The following is an 18,519-nucleotide window of genomic DNA, read 5'->3' on the forward strand; positions in this document are numbered from 1 at the left end:
GTACATATTTCCTGTGAAGAATCCAACAATAAATGAAGGAAGTTTTTGCCTGCCTTTGAAATGGGTGGACCCTGAAACACTGGTCTGTTTGAAGTGGCATCACAACCCATACACAGATGCTTCATTCCTGTCGGCCATTACTGGACTGGACTAGAACACTAAGTCCTGATAAGACACATCATTTGCAATGAGAATATATTCTGTTTGTAAGCCTTTCTGATGTGCCATTATTGCTGCTGTGTTTCCTGTTTTATGTAGGTGGTAGCCCTTGGAGAGGTACCAGATGGGACTGTGGTTACTGTCATGGCGGGTAACGATGAAAATTATTCTGCTGAGCTCCGGAATGCCTCTGCTGTTATGAAAAACCAAGTAGCAAGGTTCAACGATCTGAGATTTGTGGGCCGAAGTGGACGAGGTAGGTCTCTGACTTTTGATACTGATAATGGAATAAGCACATTAGGCTCCTTTGATGAAATGTATACTAGTCTGTATACAAATCAGCACCTTCTTTTTCTGAATAGAATTACTGAAGATTTGATTTAAATACATCCAGATGAAGCTGAGTGTTTTTCTGAGTACTCAGGCCTTTTTCATTTATTTTATGATATTGAAAATTCAAACAATGTTTTCAGAAAAACTAGATCCTAATTTCACTGGGTGTGAGCATATAAGGTAGAGAAAAGAACAGTTGGAGGATCAACTTCTGAATTATGAGGAGTCAAATAACTGAGTAAATTGAATGGTAAAGGGGAAAGAAAAATGGATATGTTGGATCAATTTCCTGATAATATCAATTTTGGTCTAAGTTGTAGCAAGGACAGCTGGCATAATGCTCTTCACTTATCACAGGTTACCTCTATATGATTTAATTTACTTTCATAATAAGAATTTATTAAAAATCATTTTTTAACATAAGGCTTTTCATTTGAATAAGTGAATAATGTATTACTTATGTTAGAATGACTATGTAAAGTTGCCTAGACAGGTGAATGATTAGTACTCTAATATTAATAGTTACATACTGTGTAAGGATTCCCACCATCTGAATCCATATTCAAAAATTAGAAATCCTTAAATAGAAAATTATCCCTTTTAGGGTTTTTGTAACTGATAAATGAGGTTAATGTTTTTTTTTTTAAAGTCTTTAAGGAGACCAATATTTTGGCTTTTATTTACTTATTCTACAGAAAGACTTTTACTGGTTACTCACCTATTAGAAGCATTATGCTTATTTATTTACTTAACTGAATCTAGTATTTCCATTTTAAGTATTTTGATAAGAAGAAAGAAAATAGACCACTTTAGGGCTGAGGTGAAATAAAGCCTTATGGAATCATTGCAACCCAGGTTTGACTAGGAAATGAGAAGCACCACTTTTTAAACCATGTCTAATAATTGCTCTTTAGTTTGGATCAGATGTCAAATTATTACCATTGTAAAAACTTGATAAGGGAAATTCAAGCAAGGCTGTTTCCGATGAGTAGTTTTAGTTTACTTTCTAGGAACAGGGCCAAGAAGTTGTACTTTTTAACTTAAAAAAAATGATTCATGCTAATGAGATACTGTCACTGACAGGTTGTTTGAAATAAAACGAGGCTCACAGCCTCTGGTAGAATCAAAACTAAGGGGTTTATCTCTGCATCACGTTTAGTTCACTTTCATTAAAAGAGGAAAAAAGACACATCCTATATCACTACTGACTGATTAGGTTTGGAGCATGTGTGTGTGTATTCATTCTTCCTTTTTCTCATTTACTTATGCAGATCCACTATGCAATTAAAGTTTGTCTTTTTTTTTTCTAGTAAGAATCAAGAAAAATGTGAACATGATGATTTACCTGTATGCTCTGAATTACCTCTTTCTTCTTATGTAATAATACTTTGTTTTTAACTAGAGCAATCAATTTTAGTTTTTAAAGGATTGGGTGCCATGCTTAATTTTACCTTACAGATTCAAGTTAGTGTTTTCATTTATCTTACTTTTGTGTTATATAGATGCTGCATAACTTTTTTCTGATCAATTTAAGTAGAAACTATGACAAAGTGATAGTGTACTTTGTAAACCCTCAACATATTTATTTAAGAAACTTCAAAGAGAAACAAAGGGTGTGCACTGTTTTACTATATTGGCTTTCTGAGTTTTGGCTGGTTTCCCAAATAGCAATTTTTATATTTAAAAAAAAAGACAGACTTAACTGCTTGCAGACTTTTCACGCATGGAAGATGAAGAAAGCTTCTTTTGATGAAGTGTAATTATGTCCAAACAGAGCTGACCCCCTCCCCCTATATTTCTTATGATCTTAACTGAAGAAAGTAGGATTTTTCCTTTGAAGCAGCCGGGACTTGGTGGAGGATCTGAAATGCTACAGTCTGCTGCCAGAGGCAGGATGGAGAAATTGGTCCAGACTTGTCTTCAAGATTTAGATGGGGGGGTAGGGGGAGTGGGTGGAGAGAGAAAGAAAAATTGATTTATCACTAATAATAGATCTTTATATCACTGCATTAACATTATATGAAAGGAAACAGTAATATCAAGCTGAGATGAAGAGAAAAAAAGGACAGAGAACACTGATAACAGATCACACTCTGAAAAAAAAAATGGGTTAGTTTTTCAGTGGCAGGAAACCCTTTAACCTGCCTTTGTACCTGACCTGCTTTGTAACAGACTCTTCCAGCTTCCTCTTTGATTTTCACACTTCTACATTTCTCTTAAGTTATTAAGTCTGGATCAACATGCTGCTACTATTGTATTTTCTTTCCCGGCTTTAAATATTTCTATTTTCAGTAGTGTTATAAAAAAACAACAAGTTCCTCAAATATTACACTTTTTTTTTCTTTCCACTGGTAGAAACATAAACTCTCAGAAATTGAAAAACAATCTTAGATTATAAAGGAGTCATGTCACTACTGACTTTGACTTTATGGGTCATCTTAGGACCACAACTTTTGAAAGTGCTAGAATAAAAGTAGAGCATCAGTGGAACTTGCATGAAGTTAGGAGTGGCTTATGGTTTTTCATCATTTTTCCTTTATTTTATCCTTAATATTTTAAAGAGAAGTGTTTAAAATGATTTTGGTTCTTAAATTTTTTTTTGGTATGCTTTCTTTTTCCTGATGAAGCCATGGATGACACAATTAGTTATCTACTGACTGCTAGCTCCCTATTTGAGAGCCTGCATTTTAAAACAAGAGCCTGCATTTTATCACTTACGGAAAGTGATAAAAAAGGGGATTTTGAAAAAAAATTAATTTAAGGAAATCATGAATGCCTACATGAACATTTGACTTAAGAAGTACATTATTATTATAGGGTGAAGAACCAATTACTAAATTGGTTGGTAATTTCTGAAAGTTTCAACATTGCATAGATATTTCTTCTGAAGGGGCAATAAGAAGTAGAAGGAGCCTCATTCACTTTTGCTGTAGTTGTTAATGACATCTTGATCCTTAGGGTTTGATATTGGAAGATCATAGTTACACTTAACTACTTGTTTTCTCCCCCAAACCCATCTCTTTTTAAAAGCAGTTTTTTTTTTTTTTTTTTTTTTTTTACAGAACTGATTCTACTCTGAACATTTAAATACTTTATACTTGAAGGGTGAATTTTATATTTGGTTTTTGTTCCTACATGAGGCGTTGCTCTGAATTTAGGGGAATCACAGATGACTTTTAATATCCTAAGTAAGTTGTAAAGGTCTAAAGTAGAACTATTACCAAAACCGGTTTAAATAAATTTATGGACAATCTCTTTTTTCTTTTTTCATCTTTTTCTTTTTTGAGACGGAGTCTCACTCTTGCCACCCAGGCTGGAGTGCAGTGGCACCATCTTGGTTCACTGTAACCTCTGCCTCCTGAGATCAAGCGTTTCTCGTACCTCAGCCTCTCAAGTAGCTGGGATTACAGGCGTGTGCCACCACGCCCAGCTTATTTTTGTATTTTCAGTAGAGACAGGGTTTCACCAGGTTGGTCAAGCTGGTCTTGAACTCCTGACCTCAGGTGATCCGCCTGCCTCCACCTCCCAAAGTGCCAAAGTGTTGGGATTACAGGCATGAGCCACTGCGCCAGGCCGACAATCTTTCTAGCAGGTTATTTAGAGACATTAAGGATAACTGAGATCTCTATATATATCCTTGATTTATTAAGATGAGTGCCATAGATGAAAACTGACTCTGAAACACAGCCATGGGAGCCACTGTTAGAAAGGCAATCCTGGGCCCATAGACCACCAATCTGTCCCCAAAATGGCACTTTAAAATGTTTTAGTGTAAACTAATTTTCAATTTAGAGATCAGCTGTTTCACTTTTTGTGATCTTTCCATTGTTTTGAGGTTCTAACTTGGACCTAGTGGCATCCTATTCAAGTTTCTGGTTTCCAATTCTGTAGACTTTTAGTTTTCTGTAACTGGTTTATTAGACTCCTGGCAGGTTTATTCTTTTGGTTAGTCTTAATGTTTATAATAAAGCCTCTCTTTGCTAACTAATTATAAATTATTTAAATCTATGTAATACCCAATATAGTGGATAAAATATGATTTATCAATGACACTTTAAAAATAGATACTTCCATCATCCTGAGATATTGCATTAGTCCATTTATATTTACTGTTTCTTGGGCACATAGAGCTGATTGGGATGCACCTAGAAATAAATTACTTATTAATTTTTTTAAATGGCACATGATCAAGCCGCTTAAGGAAGTGGCCAAGTGACGGAGTATTTAAAAAAAAGAGCATTAATTTTAGACTCTGAGAAATGAAGTTCAAATCCTCATTTTTTCATGTATTAGTTGGGTGAACCTGGGTAAATTACTAGGTCTCTGGAGGTTTCAGCCTCTTTATTTGTGCAATGGGGGTGAGAAATCTAAGTGGGGAGGATTAATTGAAATAATGTGTATGAAGTGGCACTTAATAAGTTTCTAATTGTTATTCGCCTTTCCCTATTCAAACTGCACCCACCCCATTCCTGTCTTTTCTTTCCTGTTTTTTTCCCCTTGGCTATGGAAAAGTATAGCCAAGGAGACTTAAAACTATTTATACTCAGCAACAAATGATGTGTGTCTTAAACAGATTTTAGGAACTTACATGGTCTAGGTTGAAAAGAAAACCCATTCACTAGACTTGACAGCCAAAGACCTGTTCTCCATTAAGCCTTGTATATAACCTGTTCCATATTAAGCTTTGAAAAGACTGCATTAAACTTTGCATTGGTACATATTGTCAAAGATTTGTGTTTTGGTTTAATACTCTCAGTTTTCAGTAAAGGGAAAAAGAATCTCTGACCAAAAAAACAAAGCAAAACAAAATGAGCTTTTTAAAGGTCTGTTACAGGAGCAGACTAAATGAGCACTCTGGCCTGAGATTGCTGAATGTTTTATTGAGTCACTGTTTCACGCCCACCTCTTCCTGTCTTGTAACAGTTTGCAGTTTTGACTATCTGACATGATTAACCGTTGCAAATCTAACTGATTACAACTGTTAGTAAGTCTGTGCAACAGAGAATGGTATCTTCTTCTGGAGAAAACAGACATCCAAATATGCTACCAAACTTTTCCCTGTCTCTTTTCCCCTTCTTATTCATTGCTTTTAGCTCATTAATTTGAAGCATCAGATGTAATATTTCAATGAAGCACACCTTCTGCTAAAAGCAAAATCTGAGTTTATATTGAGAGATGTCATGTTCATTTAGCAAAAAGTAAGTCACTGTCAGGGAGTTATTTCAAGATTTAACAGCAAGGATGTATGTTAGGGGAGGGGTAGACAGGGAGGAGAAAAACTTTGTTCCAGTAATGATGAAATCATCATACCACAGGCACATTAAGGCCAGGACAGGAGACACTGGCTCCTGTTAAAATGATTCCCATAAGAACTTTCCTCTTTTATCTTCTTATTGTAGTGCAGCTAAGCAAATGAAATGCTAAAACCATGTGAAGTAAATAACATAATCAACAATGATTTACTATTGTTCTCTCATGAGGTCATGACCTAACCCTAAATAAAGACTTCTAAAATTGTCTGTGCTTGGATGTGTTCCTGATGTTGGAGAAAATTGAAAGAAAAAAAACCTCCCTCAAGTGGACCAGGGTTTTGTTTTCATTACAACTCTTGCTACTGAGGAGCTTTTTTGGAATTGAAGTCTTCATGTGTAGCACTACAATGAGGACGATGATCTTGACACTAAGCAAATTTGGAAATGTCTTAAAAGTGGTCAACAGGGGGTTTCCAATTTAGAAGAAGGAGTCCTGCCTCTTGTCTTTGTTTCATTGCCTCCTTAGAGATGCTTAAATGCAATTTGGAAATCTATGCTGCTGTGTAATCATCAACACTGTTTTTTAATATTCACTATGTTTTCCCCTTTTATATCTGCAGGCAAGAGTTTCACCTTGACCATAACTGTCTTCACAAATCCTCCCCAAGTAGCTACCTACCACAGAGCAATTAAAGTTACAGTGGATGGACCTCGGGAACCCAGAAGTAAGTACTCCCCTTTTTATTGAAAATGGTAATAAAGTTTCCAGAGACCCTATGAGGAATTTATTCCAAATGAGTTAGGGTCACTTTCAACCCATAGTGTCTTTGTAGACTTTGCTATCTGCATATATATTTTTTTAGTGAGGGACAGTTAATCAAACTTCAAAGTTAGAAAATAAAACTACAGTTTTAACCTTTACCACACAATTGCTAAGGCCTGCATAACTTTGGGAAATGAGTGAATAATTATTCAGTCACTGTTAACTATTTGCTAAGAAATTTTGCTCATGTACTGAACATACTGGGGCAGAATAGACCCATGAGAGCTGAGGAAGAAAAGAGTAAACTTAAAAATCTTGAGCTTAGTCAAAAAGCATTTGCATGTGTTTCCCATGGCCTAAGAATGTGTTTGAGCTTTTTAACTCGCCCACTCAATTCCCTTTATGAAGAGCACACTGCTTAATTACAAAGAATTTATTTGCAAATGATAACTTGCTTGATTGTTACAACACCGTTGTTTGGTCATGCTCTAGTAATTGTTATAGGTAGTTTTCTTTTTAACAGATAGAGTCAAACCACCTTTAAATCCATCTTGGTTTATTTGTCTGTCTGGACATCCAGAAGGTTTCACCGGCAATCAGTTTCAGGTAGTGCACATAATCTATTTGGGCCAATATGTATGTTCCTTCTAAATCTAAATTGACTGAGGTTTGCTTGCCCCACCGCCACCAAAAAACTGCTTTGAACAAACTCAGCATAGCGGTATTTAAATATATTTAGAGATTAAAGATTATTTGATATATAAACCGTTAACAAGTGTGTGCCAATGGAAACATCATATAGAACTCTGCCTTTGCTGAGTGAATACATTGGAATCCTAATCACTGCATTTAGGGAGTTCAATTTGGTTTGTGGTGGAGGTATAGCTGGCAGAAGTTCTTGTTCTGTAACAATCAACCTGCCTAGATCATGAGAGTGGCATATCTCTTCTTCCCCTCAAATGAGAGAAAAGGTCTCATAAAATATTGCCTCTACTCAAGTAGCAAACCTTCCTAGCAGTGGGAACTTATGATGGGTCCTGTCCCTTTTGCTGCTGTCTCTTTTCACAAAGACTGACTGCTTGCCTGAACTAGGGAGGTTTCCTGCCTCAAAAGCAAGTCTTTGAGGTTTTTGTTTTCTTCTCCCTTCATGTGTATGGCATTCTTCCAGGTTCATAATGTTGAGTCAGTGCTGGCCCTGTCTGTTCAATTTGGGAATGTCCTGTTAGGTGATTGCTGTACACATGTGTGTAAGCCCCAAGTCTCTAGTCCTAAGGGCTAGTGGTTATGGAGTGCAGGTGAATAGAACAGAGCTTTGCCTGGTTTGGGGCTTTGCCTGCCTTTTCTGGATGGCCATAATTTGGGGATGATGCCTTATGATGGAAGATGTCTTCTAACTTTTGGTCAGACTAGCCCCGAAATTCCTGAAAAGGCATGACGTCCATTTTAGTAATGCACATAGCAGGATAGTTGGTTTTTAACATGTAGCACCGTGAGATACTTATCTCTTAAAGATGTTTCCTGCTGATCTCAGCTGCTTTTCTCAGTTCTTGGAAAAACCATTTGTGTGTGTTTGTGTGTGTGTGTGTGTATATATGTTTGCGTGTATATGTACATATACACAAGAGTTGATGCTCAAAATTTGATGGTTGGGAGAGGAAACAGGGAAGGATAGGTGCTCCCTGTTCTGAACGATATGACAATAAGTGAGAAGGCAGGGTAGCTTTGGAAAAGTCACTTCTGTTTCAAGTGTGGATAGCAGTACCTTATTTAGAGAGGTTTTTGGCCAAATTAGTCAATAGACTCACTGCCTTGTAAAGGCAGAGAAGTACTCTGAAAGCAGTGAGAGTTAGGAATAGAGGGGCCAGGTGGTATACGTGGGACCTGAGTTCAGGCTTTGTGTGGTGCCCAGGGTGGGCGGTGGAAGCAGATACAGATCTGCAAGTGGTAGACCACCTGCTCTAGATAAGCCTGAATAACATTTCTTATTAACTGAAAATATCGGTGAAAATGCAAGGTCATTTTCCTGACATTATGGGGTGACTTGACGAAGTCAGTGTCTGGAGAGAGGGATGGGTCTGCTTTCAGCGACTGCTGAATCCTATAACCTGGACTCTGTGCTGGATTCCTCTCTGCTCTTGGTCATCCTGGGCATTGAATATGTGTAGCATAGCCCTCTTCTCAATATTGTTCTTTAATTTTGACACTCCTAGGTGTGGGAAATGCACAAGATTTCCAATTTTCTTAAACAGTGACTATAATAGGAGTTTGATTAGTTGGTACATGTAATGTTAAATGGGAGATCCTCTAGAACACAGATTGGCAAACAGTTTTTGTAGAGTGCCAGACAGAAAATCCTTTAGACTCTGTGGGCCATATGGTGGTCTCTGTCACAACCACTCAACTCTGCCATTGTAGCTCAAAAGCAGCATAAGCAAATACATATATTCATGGTCATGGCTATATAGGTTGAGTGTCCCTTATCCAAAATGCTTGGGACCGGAAGTGTTTTGGATTTCAATTTTTAAAAATGTTTGGAATATTTGCATATATAATGAGATACCTTGGGGATGAGACCCAAATCCATACATGAAATTCATGTATGTTTCATATACACCTTATGCACATGACTTGAAAATAGTTTTATACAATATTTCAATAATTTTGTGGAAGAAACAAAGTTTATGTTACGTACTTATGTGTGGAACTTTCCACTTGTGGCATCATGTTGGTGCTCAAAACTTTCAGATATTGGAGCATTTCGGATTTTCAGATTAAGGACATTCAACCTATATTCCACTAAAATTTTACTTACGAAAATAATTGGTGAGCCAGGTTGTAGTTTGTCAACCCTTGCTTTTTCAAAGTGGCTAATTTTATTGATCCTTAATAGAGAAGGGCTTTAGTAAAAGGCCTTCCTGGGGCGGGTGGAGAGGGGAACGGAACAATTTATAGGCAATTGTTTAGCCTCCTCTGCCCCAAATTATAATTCCTTAATTAGTGGTTATTAGTCATAAAAGTAGTATACTTCTGTTTATCACTTATAGTGGCTTGAAGGAGTTGAGAATTTTGTACTATCAGTTCCTGTTGATGGAATTTCACTCCTTCCTCTAAAGATCTGAATATATATTGAAAAGCCTGCTTCTGGTAGGTAGCTCAGCTGTTTGGACGAGGACAAATTCTGGGTTAACTGGTTGGGTCTTTATGTCAAACTGCTTGGATCGAAATCCCAACTCCACCATTTATTAACTGTATGGAGACAAGCAAGTTACCTAACTTCTCTTTGCCTTGGTTTTCTCATCTTTTATGTGAGAATGATAATACCTTCCTCATCAGTTGCTGCAAGAATGTTAAATGTAATGTATGTAAAATGGGTAGCACAGTGACTGTCATGTAGAAAGTGTTCATTAAGTGTCAGGTATTGTTACATCAATTTTCTTCAGTGTCAGAGGTTTGCCGTAGAGTTTTTCTTATGGTATGCTTCTAGGAAACAGATACCATCTATAGATTCTGTTCTCTAGTATATTACTTTTTTCCCCCTGCAGATGGCTTTACTAACTTTTGCTCATTAGTAAATGACACTAATTTGTATTATAAATTATGCCTGAGTAGATATTCATGCTGCCCAGGGAAAGCTGTGCAGAACTGATGATAAATTTAATTTGTTTGCAGCAAAGTCCAAGAGCAGATGCTGTGGCACTAGTACTCCACTCAGAGGCCTTGCCTATCAACACATCTGCCAAGACTTGCTTTTCACTCAAAAATCCAAAAGGTTTCATCCTTCTGTGTTTTCTGTCTCTGGCAGCTGAACCAGTGCTGTCACATCACAAACAACTTCTTTTCTTAATATACACATCTGGCGTTGGCAGTTGGACTGACTTCATAAGAGCACATGATCATCACTCATTACAAGATTAAAAAGTACCCTATGGCATCATTGATGTTTTTTAACTTTGATCTTTTGCAGTTGTGATTCATCTCGGTTATAAAACTTCCCTTTAAAGGAACATAGCCGATGACTTATTAGAACCTTCATCTTAAGTAGCATAAACATGAAAATGGTGCACATCTTTACAAAATGCCATTTATTTTCTTTGCCAGCTTATCATTTTAAGACATGACATCATACTTAAGATCCCAAATTTGTAAGTCTTGTGTTTAGGCAAGGCATTTTGACCTTCTATTGGCAAGCTAGCTCTGAAGAACAACTGTCAGCCAGAGAAGTGGTATAGCAGCAGCAGCAATAGTAATGCATTTAGATACCTAGCTCTTTTAAACATCAGTTTCTATTAGAATCCCTTGTTCCATCTGTGGACTTGGTTCCACTTCCAGTCTGATTTAAATAATTTCTACAGGAATGTGAAATATGATGTTAGCAACATCATATTCTATAGAAGTGGTTCAGAGTTAGGGAAGAGGACTGATGGAAAAAGGTGTTATTGGTTGTGCAGAGGATGGAAAAAGTAAATAACCTTACATAGAATAAATTCGCTTTCTGCATTTTTAGTTGCCTATTGCTAAATAATAAACTACCCTCAAATATAACATCCAGTTTATTATTTCTTATGATTCTTTGGGTTGATTGGGGTTCTTCTGGATGGTTTTTCTATTGGTAAGGCTTGGGGTCTATCATGTAGCTGCAATCAGATAATGGCTTGTGCTGGAACATCCCACATGTTTCATTTATGTATCTGATGCCTTGGTGGGATGGCTGGATGGTTGGACTCAGCTGGAATGATGGGACAGCAGGCCCGACCGCATCTCTGTCTGTATAATCCTGGATCCTCTTCCTCTCCATGTGGCCTCTCCGTGTGGTCTTTCCCGCTGAGTCTGACTTCTTACATGGTGGCAGCTCAGGGCTCCCTCAGGTACAAAACTGAGAGGTCTCAGGCCTTGTTTTTTGTTTTCTTTCTTTTTTTTTTTTTTGAGATGAGATCTTGCCGTGTCATCCAGGCTGGAGTACAGTGCCATGATCATAGCTCACTCCAACCTCAAACTCATGGGCTCAAGTGATCCTCCCACCTCAGACTCCCAAGTAGCTGGGACTACAGGTATGTGCCTCTATACCTGGCTAATTTTTACATTTTCTGTAGAGATGGGGTCTCACTATGTTGCCCAGGCTGGTCTTGAACTCCTGGCCTCAAGTGATCCTCCTGCTTTGGCCTCCTGAGCAGCTGGAATTATAGGTGTGAGCCACTGCACCCAAGGGTGTTGGACCTTCTTAAGGATTAGGCTCAGAACTGGCATGGAATTGCTTCTCTACATTTGACTGGTTAAAGCAAGACACAGGTGCAGCCTGGATTTAAGGGAAACAACCACCAATGGTATGAACGTTGGGGGGTGTGGTTCATGACACCAATGTCATCAACTTACGTAAGTGCTTAGCTGGCAGTTGTCATTGTCACAACAGGAGAAATAATTTTTTCAGGGTACCATCTTCTGAAAGGACTCTTGGCTTTTTCAATCTAGGGGACATTCAAAGAAAGTGATTCCAAATTTACTACTCTAATGGTTGTGTCATTCTGAATTGAACAGATTTGGTGAACGTCAGATGAATTAGTGGTGGGTATTCACTTGTGGTGCTTGGTATTAGCAGATCCATACTCAAGTGAGAAGAACATCAGATGTTTGAACAAAAAGAAGTATGAGCCTTACCCAGCAACATGACAAGTCTGTAGCAGAAATATCTTATGAATCCTCAGATGGTTAAGATTAGAGGGAATTTTTTAAATTTTTTTGGGATGGAATGGCATGATCTTGATCTGGCTCACTGCAACCTCCATCTCCCAGGTTCAAGCAATTCTCCTGCCTCAGCCTCCCAAATAGCTAGGATGACAGGTGTGTGCCACCATGCCTGGCTAATTTTTGTATTTTTAGTAGAGATGGGATTTTGCCATGTTGGCCGACTGGTACTGACCTGCTGACCTCAGGTGATCTGCCCACCTCGGCCTCCCAAAGTGCTGGGATTACAGGCTTGAGCCAGTGCTCCCGGCCAAGATTAGAGGTTTTATACTTTATATCATCCAACTTTGAAATTCTTGCTTGCTGGTACCCTTGCAAACCTATTGCCTGATACATGTGAGTGGGTTTCTAAAAATTTTTGTGTGTCAGGTCTCAGGTAAGTAAATCGTATTTACTCTCAAGGAGAGAACAAAGCTGTGAATTGTGTACTTCCTGCCAGGGCACTGGCATTCACCACTGATCAGCCAGCCACCTATCGTGAGCTGGTGGGAGAAAGGAGAAGCTCTGCCTTTTTTCCTCCCGTGATCTAGCTCCTTTCTTGCAGGCTCAGAGTACATGGCTGCAACATTTCTCTGCTTGGCTTTGTGTATGGCTTCAGTAAGGGTCTGGGACTTAGGTTAGTGAGAGGTTATCTGGAAGTACAGGGCACTGTTGGTATTTCTAGGCTTGCCTTAGTATCATGCTTCACTCAGCTTGTTAGGCTTAGGTCCTGCAGCTAAACTATTTTCTTTTCCTGTCTGCTCATTCTCAATTGTGCCCAATTCATCAACAAATCTGTAATTGTTCAGAGAAGTTTTATTTCTCCGTATTTTTGAGGCATGTCCAATTGCAGAAGTTTTACCTTAAAAAACTTGAGTTAACAGACTTAACAAACCAGGCGGTCTAGGCAAGATATTATCTCATTTTTCTGTCACGCTGTTCCACCTAGTTCTGAGACTGCTTTCCAGCCTGGTGAAGGGTGGAGAGAATGGAGGGGTTGACATTTTCTCTTCTTCATTCCAGCTGATGTCAGCAGCAGCTCACTTTTATCCTCCATTACTTTTCATCTTAGTTGGGTGAAGGAATGAGCTTTTTATGCCAAAGACTGGCCTGTGATCTTTGCTTATTTACCAAAAGAGGATACTTATTTTATTTTATTTTATTTCAAATGGAGTCTTGCTTTGTCGCCCAGGCTGCAGTAGAGTGGTGGGATCTCGGCTCACTGCAACTTCCGCCGCTTGGGTTGAAGCGATTCTCCTGCCTCAGACTCCCGAGTAGCTGGGATTACAGGTGCGTGCCAGCACACCTGGCTAATTTTTTGTATTTTTAGTAGAGACGGGGTTTCACCATGTTGGCCATGCTGGTCTCAAACTCCTGACCTCGTGATTCACCTGCCTCGGTTTCCCAAAATGTTGGGATTACAGGTGTGAGCCACCGTGCCTGGCCCAGGAAGATGCTTATTTAGAGATTGGTCACATGTGAAATAAGGTGGGGGGACATGTAAAATGTGTTGGATAGAGGGACAGCAGATGTATTTTTTAAGGTTATTTGATTTTTCTGGACACAGTTCTTGCATTCACATTCTTGCAGTCTGTGAAGATGATTTGAAAAAACCTTGATAGGCTTTGTGCCATGCCCCAGATGCCACAGGTCTGGGTTTTAGTCCTTAGTGCAAAGCATTAGTAGAGAAGCCCTGAACTTCCTGACTTTCAGACTTCCCCTGGGTTCTTTACTGTCTCTGAAGTGCCCAAGGAATAGAATTTATGAGTAAATGCCATGTTTTGATATTTACAAGTTGGCAAATACAAGCAGCAATTTGATTGTCATAGATATTCATCACTTGGCTACCAGTACGTAAAACATCGTTGAAAATCTTTAACTTAAGAGAATAATAACAGTGAAAAAAACCCACTGTTCTCTGTTTCCCTTTCTTCAAGAAGGATGAGGGCGGCGGGGGGATGGGTCAGAAGCGCTGGTGGAGGTTATGTCTGGTGGTTGGTGGAATGTGCTCTTGAGAAGACCAGTTTTAAATATCTTTCAGTCCTTTTTTTTTTTTGTTGACTGGCTGTCAGGAGCTGGGAAGATAGCCAAGAAGGAAATGACACATCGAGAGGCATTTTGTGTTGTGCAACATTCTGTGGAACTGATGCAAGGATATATGGCCTGTTTACACATTCCTTCGCTCGCAGACTGCATGGCAGTAATTTAATTCAGCAGCACATGGCATGCTGCAGCAAGGAGCTATGGCATTAACATCCTTTCATGGCAAATTATCACCACCGTTAAAACATGCTCGTGTCCCTCCTTTGCACTCTTCCCTGGCTTCCCGGCTCCGAATGTGCGTTCTCATTGTATTGGACTTGTGTTAACAAGGCACTGCAGCTTTCACAGCAAGAGCACAGTTTCCACATGCATATGTTCCAGTTGATATATTTACTTCTAACTAAATATAGCATGGCAAGTTTTCAAGTGATATGTGTTCTAAAAACACATACATGCTTGATCCAAATGTGTCAGTAGTTTGTATCTTAGTGTAAGTCAGGAATCATTCATTCTGCAAATAGTGTTAGGGACTTGACAGGGACTTGAGAGAAAGGGGTTCCCCCCGCTTTTTTTGGTCTCTCTCTCTCTTTTTTTTTTTTTTTTTTAATAAAAATGACTTTCCTTCTCAAAGATAATAATTCCTGATAGATCACTGAAATACTCTGTTCACCTCTATTTTGTTTGTGTCTGGCAATTTCTTCAAGGAAGACTAGGCCAGTGAATAGGATATACTTAAAAATAGCAGGGAAAAGAAAAGATTTGTTATATTGCTTTTCCCATTCATACCTGTCCCTACCTAGCATTTTTATAGGACCCACTTATGATGTCAACTAAAGAACATCTTTAACCTTCACATAAAATCTCAAAAGTTTTTATTTAGGCAGGTATAAAAAATAATTAATTACTCTTGTTTTTTCAAGTAACTTTTGGAAATTAAGAAAAGGCATAAAAACCATTTAGGTCTAGAATATTAATTCAAGATCATATGTAACAGTTAAAATAAAAGACTGTGTTTGTAAGTAGCAAAGGAAGGGCTCCAGTTCTCAGAATTTCTCTTCTACTGTGCACTGGTGGTGAAAATCTATTTGTTGGAAGACCAAAACCCTTCATTAAAATTTAGGATTAAGGCTTAAACCCACGCACCCCTGGAAAAGGTAACTCGGACTTAAATTCTTATTAAGATAAAAACAAGTGATATAGAATCCTTTTTTGGGAAGTAGCTTTTGGAAGATAGGGGGAGAGTGGTCAGTGAAATCCTGGGTACCAGAAAGTAAACGGTGAGTAGCAGTGTGCAGCAGGCAGGACCATTGCTGGTGGCCTCGAGGCCAGTGGTTGCCAACTTCAGGCATCACAATTTTGCTGCAGGTCGACTGTAGCAATGAGCATTCCTGATGCTTTTCAGTTCTGATATACTCTTTAGAGTGCAAGATTTTGTTACTGAAAGGTGAGAGTTTTGGGTTTCTGTATTTCCATATCTCTCTCTTCTGCAAATGTTTTCCTTTCAGAGTATTCCTTTTTTGTTGTTCTCGATACATGCTAGCTTTCCTACTCTATTGGTTTGCAAGTTACCATTGAATGTGCTTCTTTTATTTTAGTATTATCTTTACCATTTTAATATGTAAATTTGTCTTATTAAAATTAATCACGATCTCTGTCCATACAAGAACTTTAGCATTCTTTAAACTGCAGTCTCACCCCCTCTCTTCTAATGTCGTTATCTGATATTTTAGTATATTTCGTTATCTGATATTTTAGTATATTCTTGTTTTATATTTTCTGGATTAGTCATTATCGGTGTTTAAAAAATGTTTATACTTGTATATATCCATTATGTTTATTGATTCATTTGCTCATCATTCCTTCCTTCACCTTAGTTCTTCCTTCTAAGTTGAGTTTGCTTTTTTCTTGATGTAGATCCTTCAGTAATTCCTTCAACGAGAAACTGTTGGTGTGAAACTCTCAGAGAGTTTTTATTCCTGAAAATGTTAGCAGTTGTGTGTGTTAGCTGCTGCCAACATGTGGTGATGTGAGAGGCATTGTGCTGAAAGCCTGTCTGCTCTGAGTGCCTGAGATCCACACTTCCAGTTATTCCTTTGTATTGAGACTTTCAGGTCATTATTATCAGGTTAGCTGGAGTAGTATTTAAGGAAATGGAACACAGGACAGATAATATTCATGAAAGATGGTGGAAGGGAAATGTTTCTAAGCTCCTGTCACTCTGGAGAGCTCTGGAGAGGTCTAGGGTCAGTTAGTGGGGAGGAGGCAGGAGGGAATGTTCCTGCAGAGGAGAAAGCAAAGAAAGGGGGAGGAAATTAAATACCCTATTTTACACTTTTGCCGTGGGCAGGCACGGAGTTGCTTTGGAACTTTTTATCCAACTTTATGTTAAAGAACTCCATCATTACACTTGCTCTGCAGAGGTCATGTGGCTGTTGCTCCTTGAACAACCACAGCAGGCATCCTTAGATATTGGTGTCCACATGTTTCTATCATCTTGGTGAGAGTACAGGACTCAGAACCATAAGAGCTGTCTTTTGTATGGTAAATGAATCAATGAATTAAGAAGAGGGAAGAAAATAATGTGTGGACTAGAGGGACATGGTTTAAGAGGGCCAGGAGACCATGAACTGGGGTAGGACTAGCTCTGGGCAAGGTGGATGGGGTGACTCCAGTGCCGGCTGGGTATGTATCTTCCTGGGGTTGTGCAGTAGTTGGCTGGTGGGGAAGACATCAGACGACACTGAAGCAAGCTGGTGCTTTCTGCCTTTTTCTGTGAATTCTCAGACTGCATATGCACCCTCCACAACATGCATTCTCATCTTCTCATTTATCTCCTTGGAGTTAAATTTTATGAGATACAACCTGCGTAAAAATGCTAGCATGTATTTTGGTTGCAGGGGATACTCAGGATGATTAATCAGGGCTTTATGCCTCTTTAGGATTGGCCTAGGAAATTATTAGTGGCAAAGATGGGCCCTTCAAGGAGATGATGAAGGTACCAAATGCAGGTTGTTGTACAGGAAGTGAGGAGAAATATAGATGTGTAAAAAGAAGGGTGAGTGTGAAGGCTGGGTTACTAATTCTAGAGCTTTGGTTTCTGTTTCACCCCCTCACTGTTTACTCCAGCCTACAAAAACAAGTGACAATGTGTTTTCTACCATGAGGGCTGTTTCAGAGTAGCTGAACAGGGAATTAATCTGTAAGGGTAGTTTATGTTTAAGAGGTGGATTCCCTTATGGCTAAGGGAATTGGAGGACTCAGGAATTCTTCTTTTGAGACCTCATTGCCATCTTTGTTACCTTAAGCAAATCACTAAACTCCTCTCTACTTCCATTTCTTCGTCTTTCAAATGGAAATAGACATGAAGACAACTTCGCAAAGTAGCTGGGAGTAACTCCTAAGGAATGATCATAAAGTACTTGGCACACATGAAGGGCAGCTTAAATACCAAATAGTAATTATGTAGCGCCTTTCTGCCAAGGAGTTCCAAATGCTTAGACATTACCTCAGTGATTCTCTGTACATCCCTCTGAGGGAGGCATTATCCTTTTTACACATAAGTAAACTGAGGCATGGACACCCGAGAACTCATTTGTCCTGTGTTACTCTGCAAGTCAGCAGATGATTTATAGAGACAGGCAAGGATTCCAGATATTTTCCTGTTTATCCTGTTGCCGTTTGTCAAGTCTGTGTAAGTGTCGGGCCCAGGGCATTCTTGGTTGGTGTGATGAAGCAGTGTTACATAAGAAGCATGCTTGGTGCTGCAGTAGCATCACTGAATAGTACAGAAGTCAAAGGTATAAGGCCTGGCACAGAGTGGGCAAGCACTTCATGGATATAGGTATGTTTGTTGAATGAGTATTGAAGCTCAAAGGAGAGCGAATAACTGGAAATGAGGATAATTGCTGTAAGGAAAAGGAGCATGACAGTAGAACTGACGACTGTTTCCAGTTAATGACTGCCTCTGTGATGTGAAGGGCCTGTGTTACCTGAATGATGTGGGACTAGATGGATCTGAGAAAGATCCATTCCTCCCCTGACCCTGTCCCAACACTGAAAACACCATCCCCCTTTAAAATAGCAGAGCCTTTTTTGTGACAATTAGAGGTGTGTTTTAAAACGTAATATTTCCGGCATTTTTTCATTCACAAAATTACTTTTGAGTGCTTACTGTTAGCCAGGTGCCAGGCAGGCGCGATCCTCCCTTTGAGGAGCCTACATTCTGTAGAGAAAAAGGGCAAGAAACAAGTA

At 38.9% G+C, this 18,519-nt stretch overlaps 1 protein-coding gene across 5 annotated transcripts in view; it reads left to right on the top strand.

Moving 5' to 3' along the window:
* Window positions 1-18,519, top strand: part of RUNX2 (RUNX family transcription factor 2) — a 242,214-nt gene that overhangs the window by 9,276 nt on the left and 214,419 nt on the right. For all 5 annotated transcript variants that reach the window (XM_033217353.1, XM_033217354.1, XM_033217352.1 and 2 more), the window contains exons 2-3: window positions 259-415; window positions 6,365-6,469. In XM_033217353.1, the coding sequence (XP_033073244.1) occupies window positions 259-415; window positions 6,365-6,469 (262 nt within the window). The remainder of the gene's footprint in view (window positions 1-258; window positions 416-6,364; window positions 6,470-18,519) is intronic.

This window comes from Trachypithecus francoisi, unplaced genomic scaffold (assembly GCF_009764315.1).
Source record: "Trachypithecus francoisi isolate TF-2019V2 unplaced genomic scaffold, Tfra_2.0 Lachesis_group10, whole genome shotgun sequence".
Lineage (NCBI taxonomy): Eukaryota > Metazoa > Chordata > Mammalia > Primates > Cercopithecidae > Trachypithecus > Trachypithecus francoisi.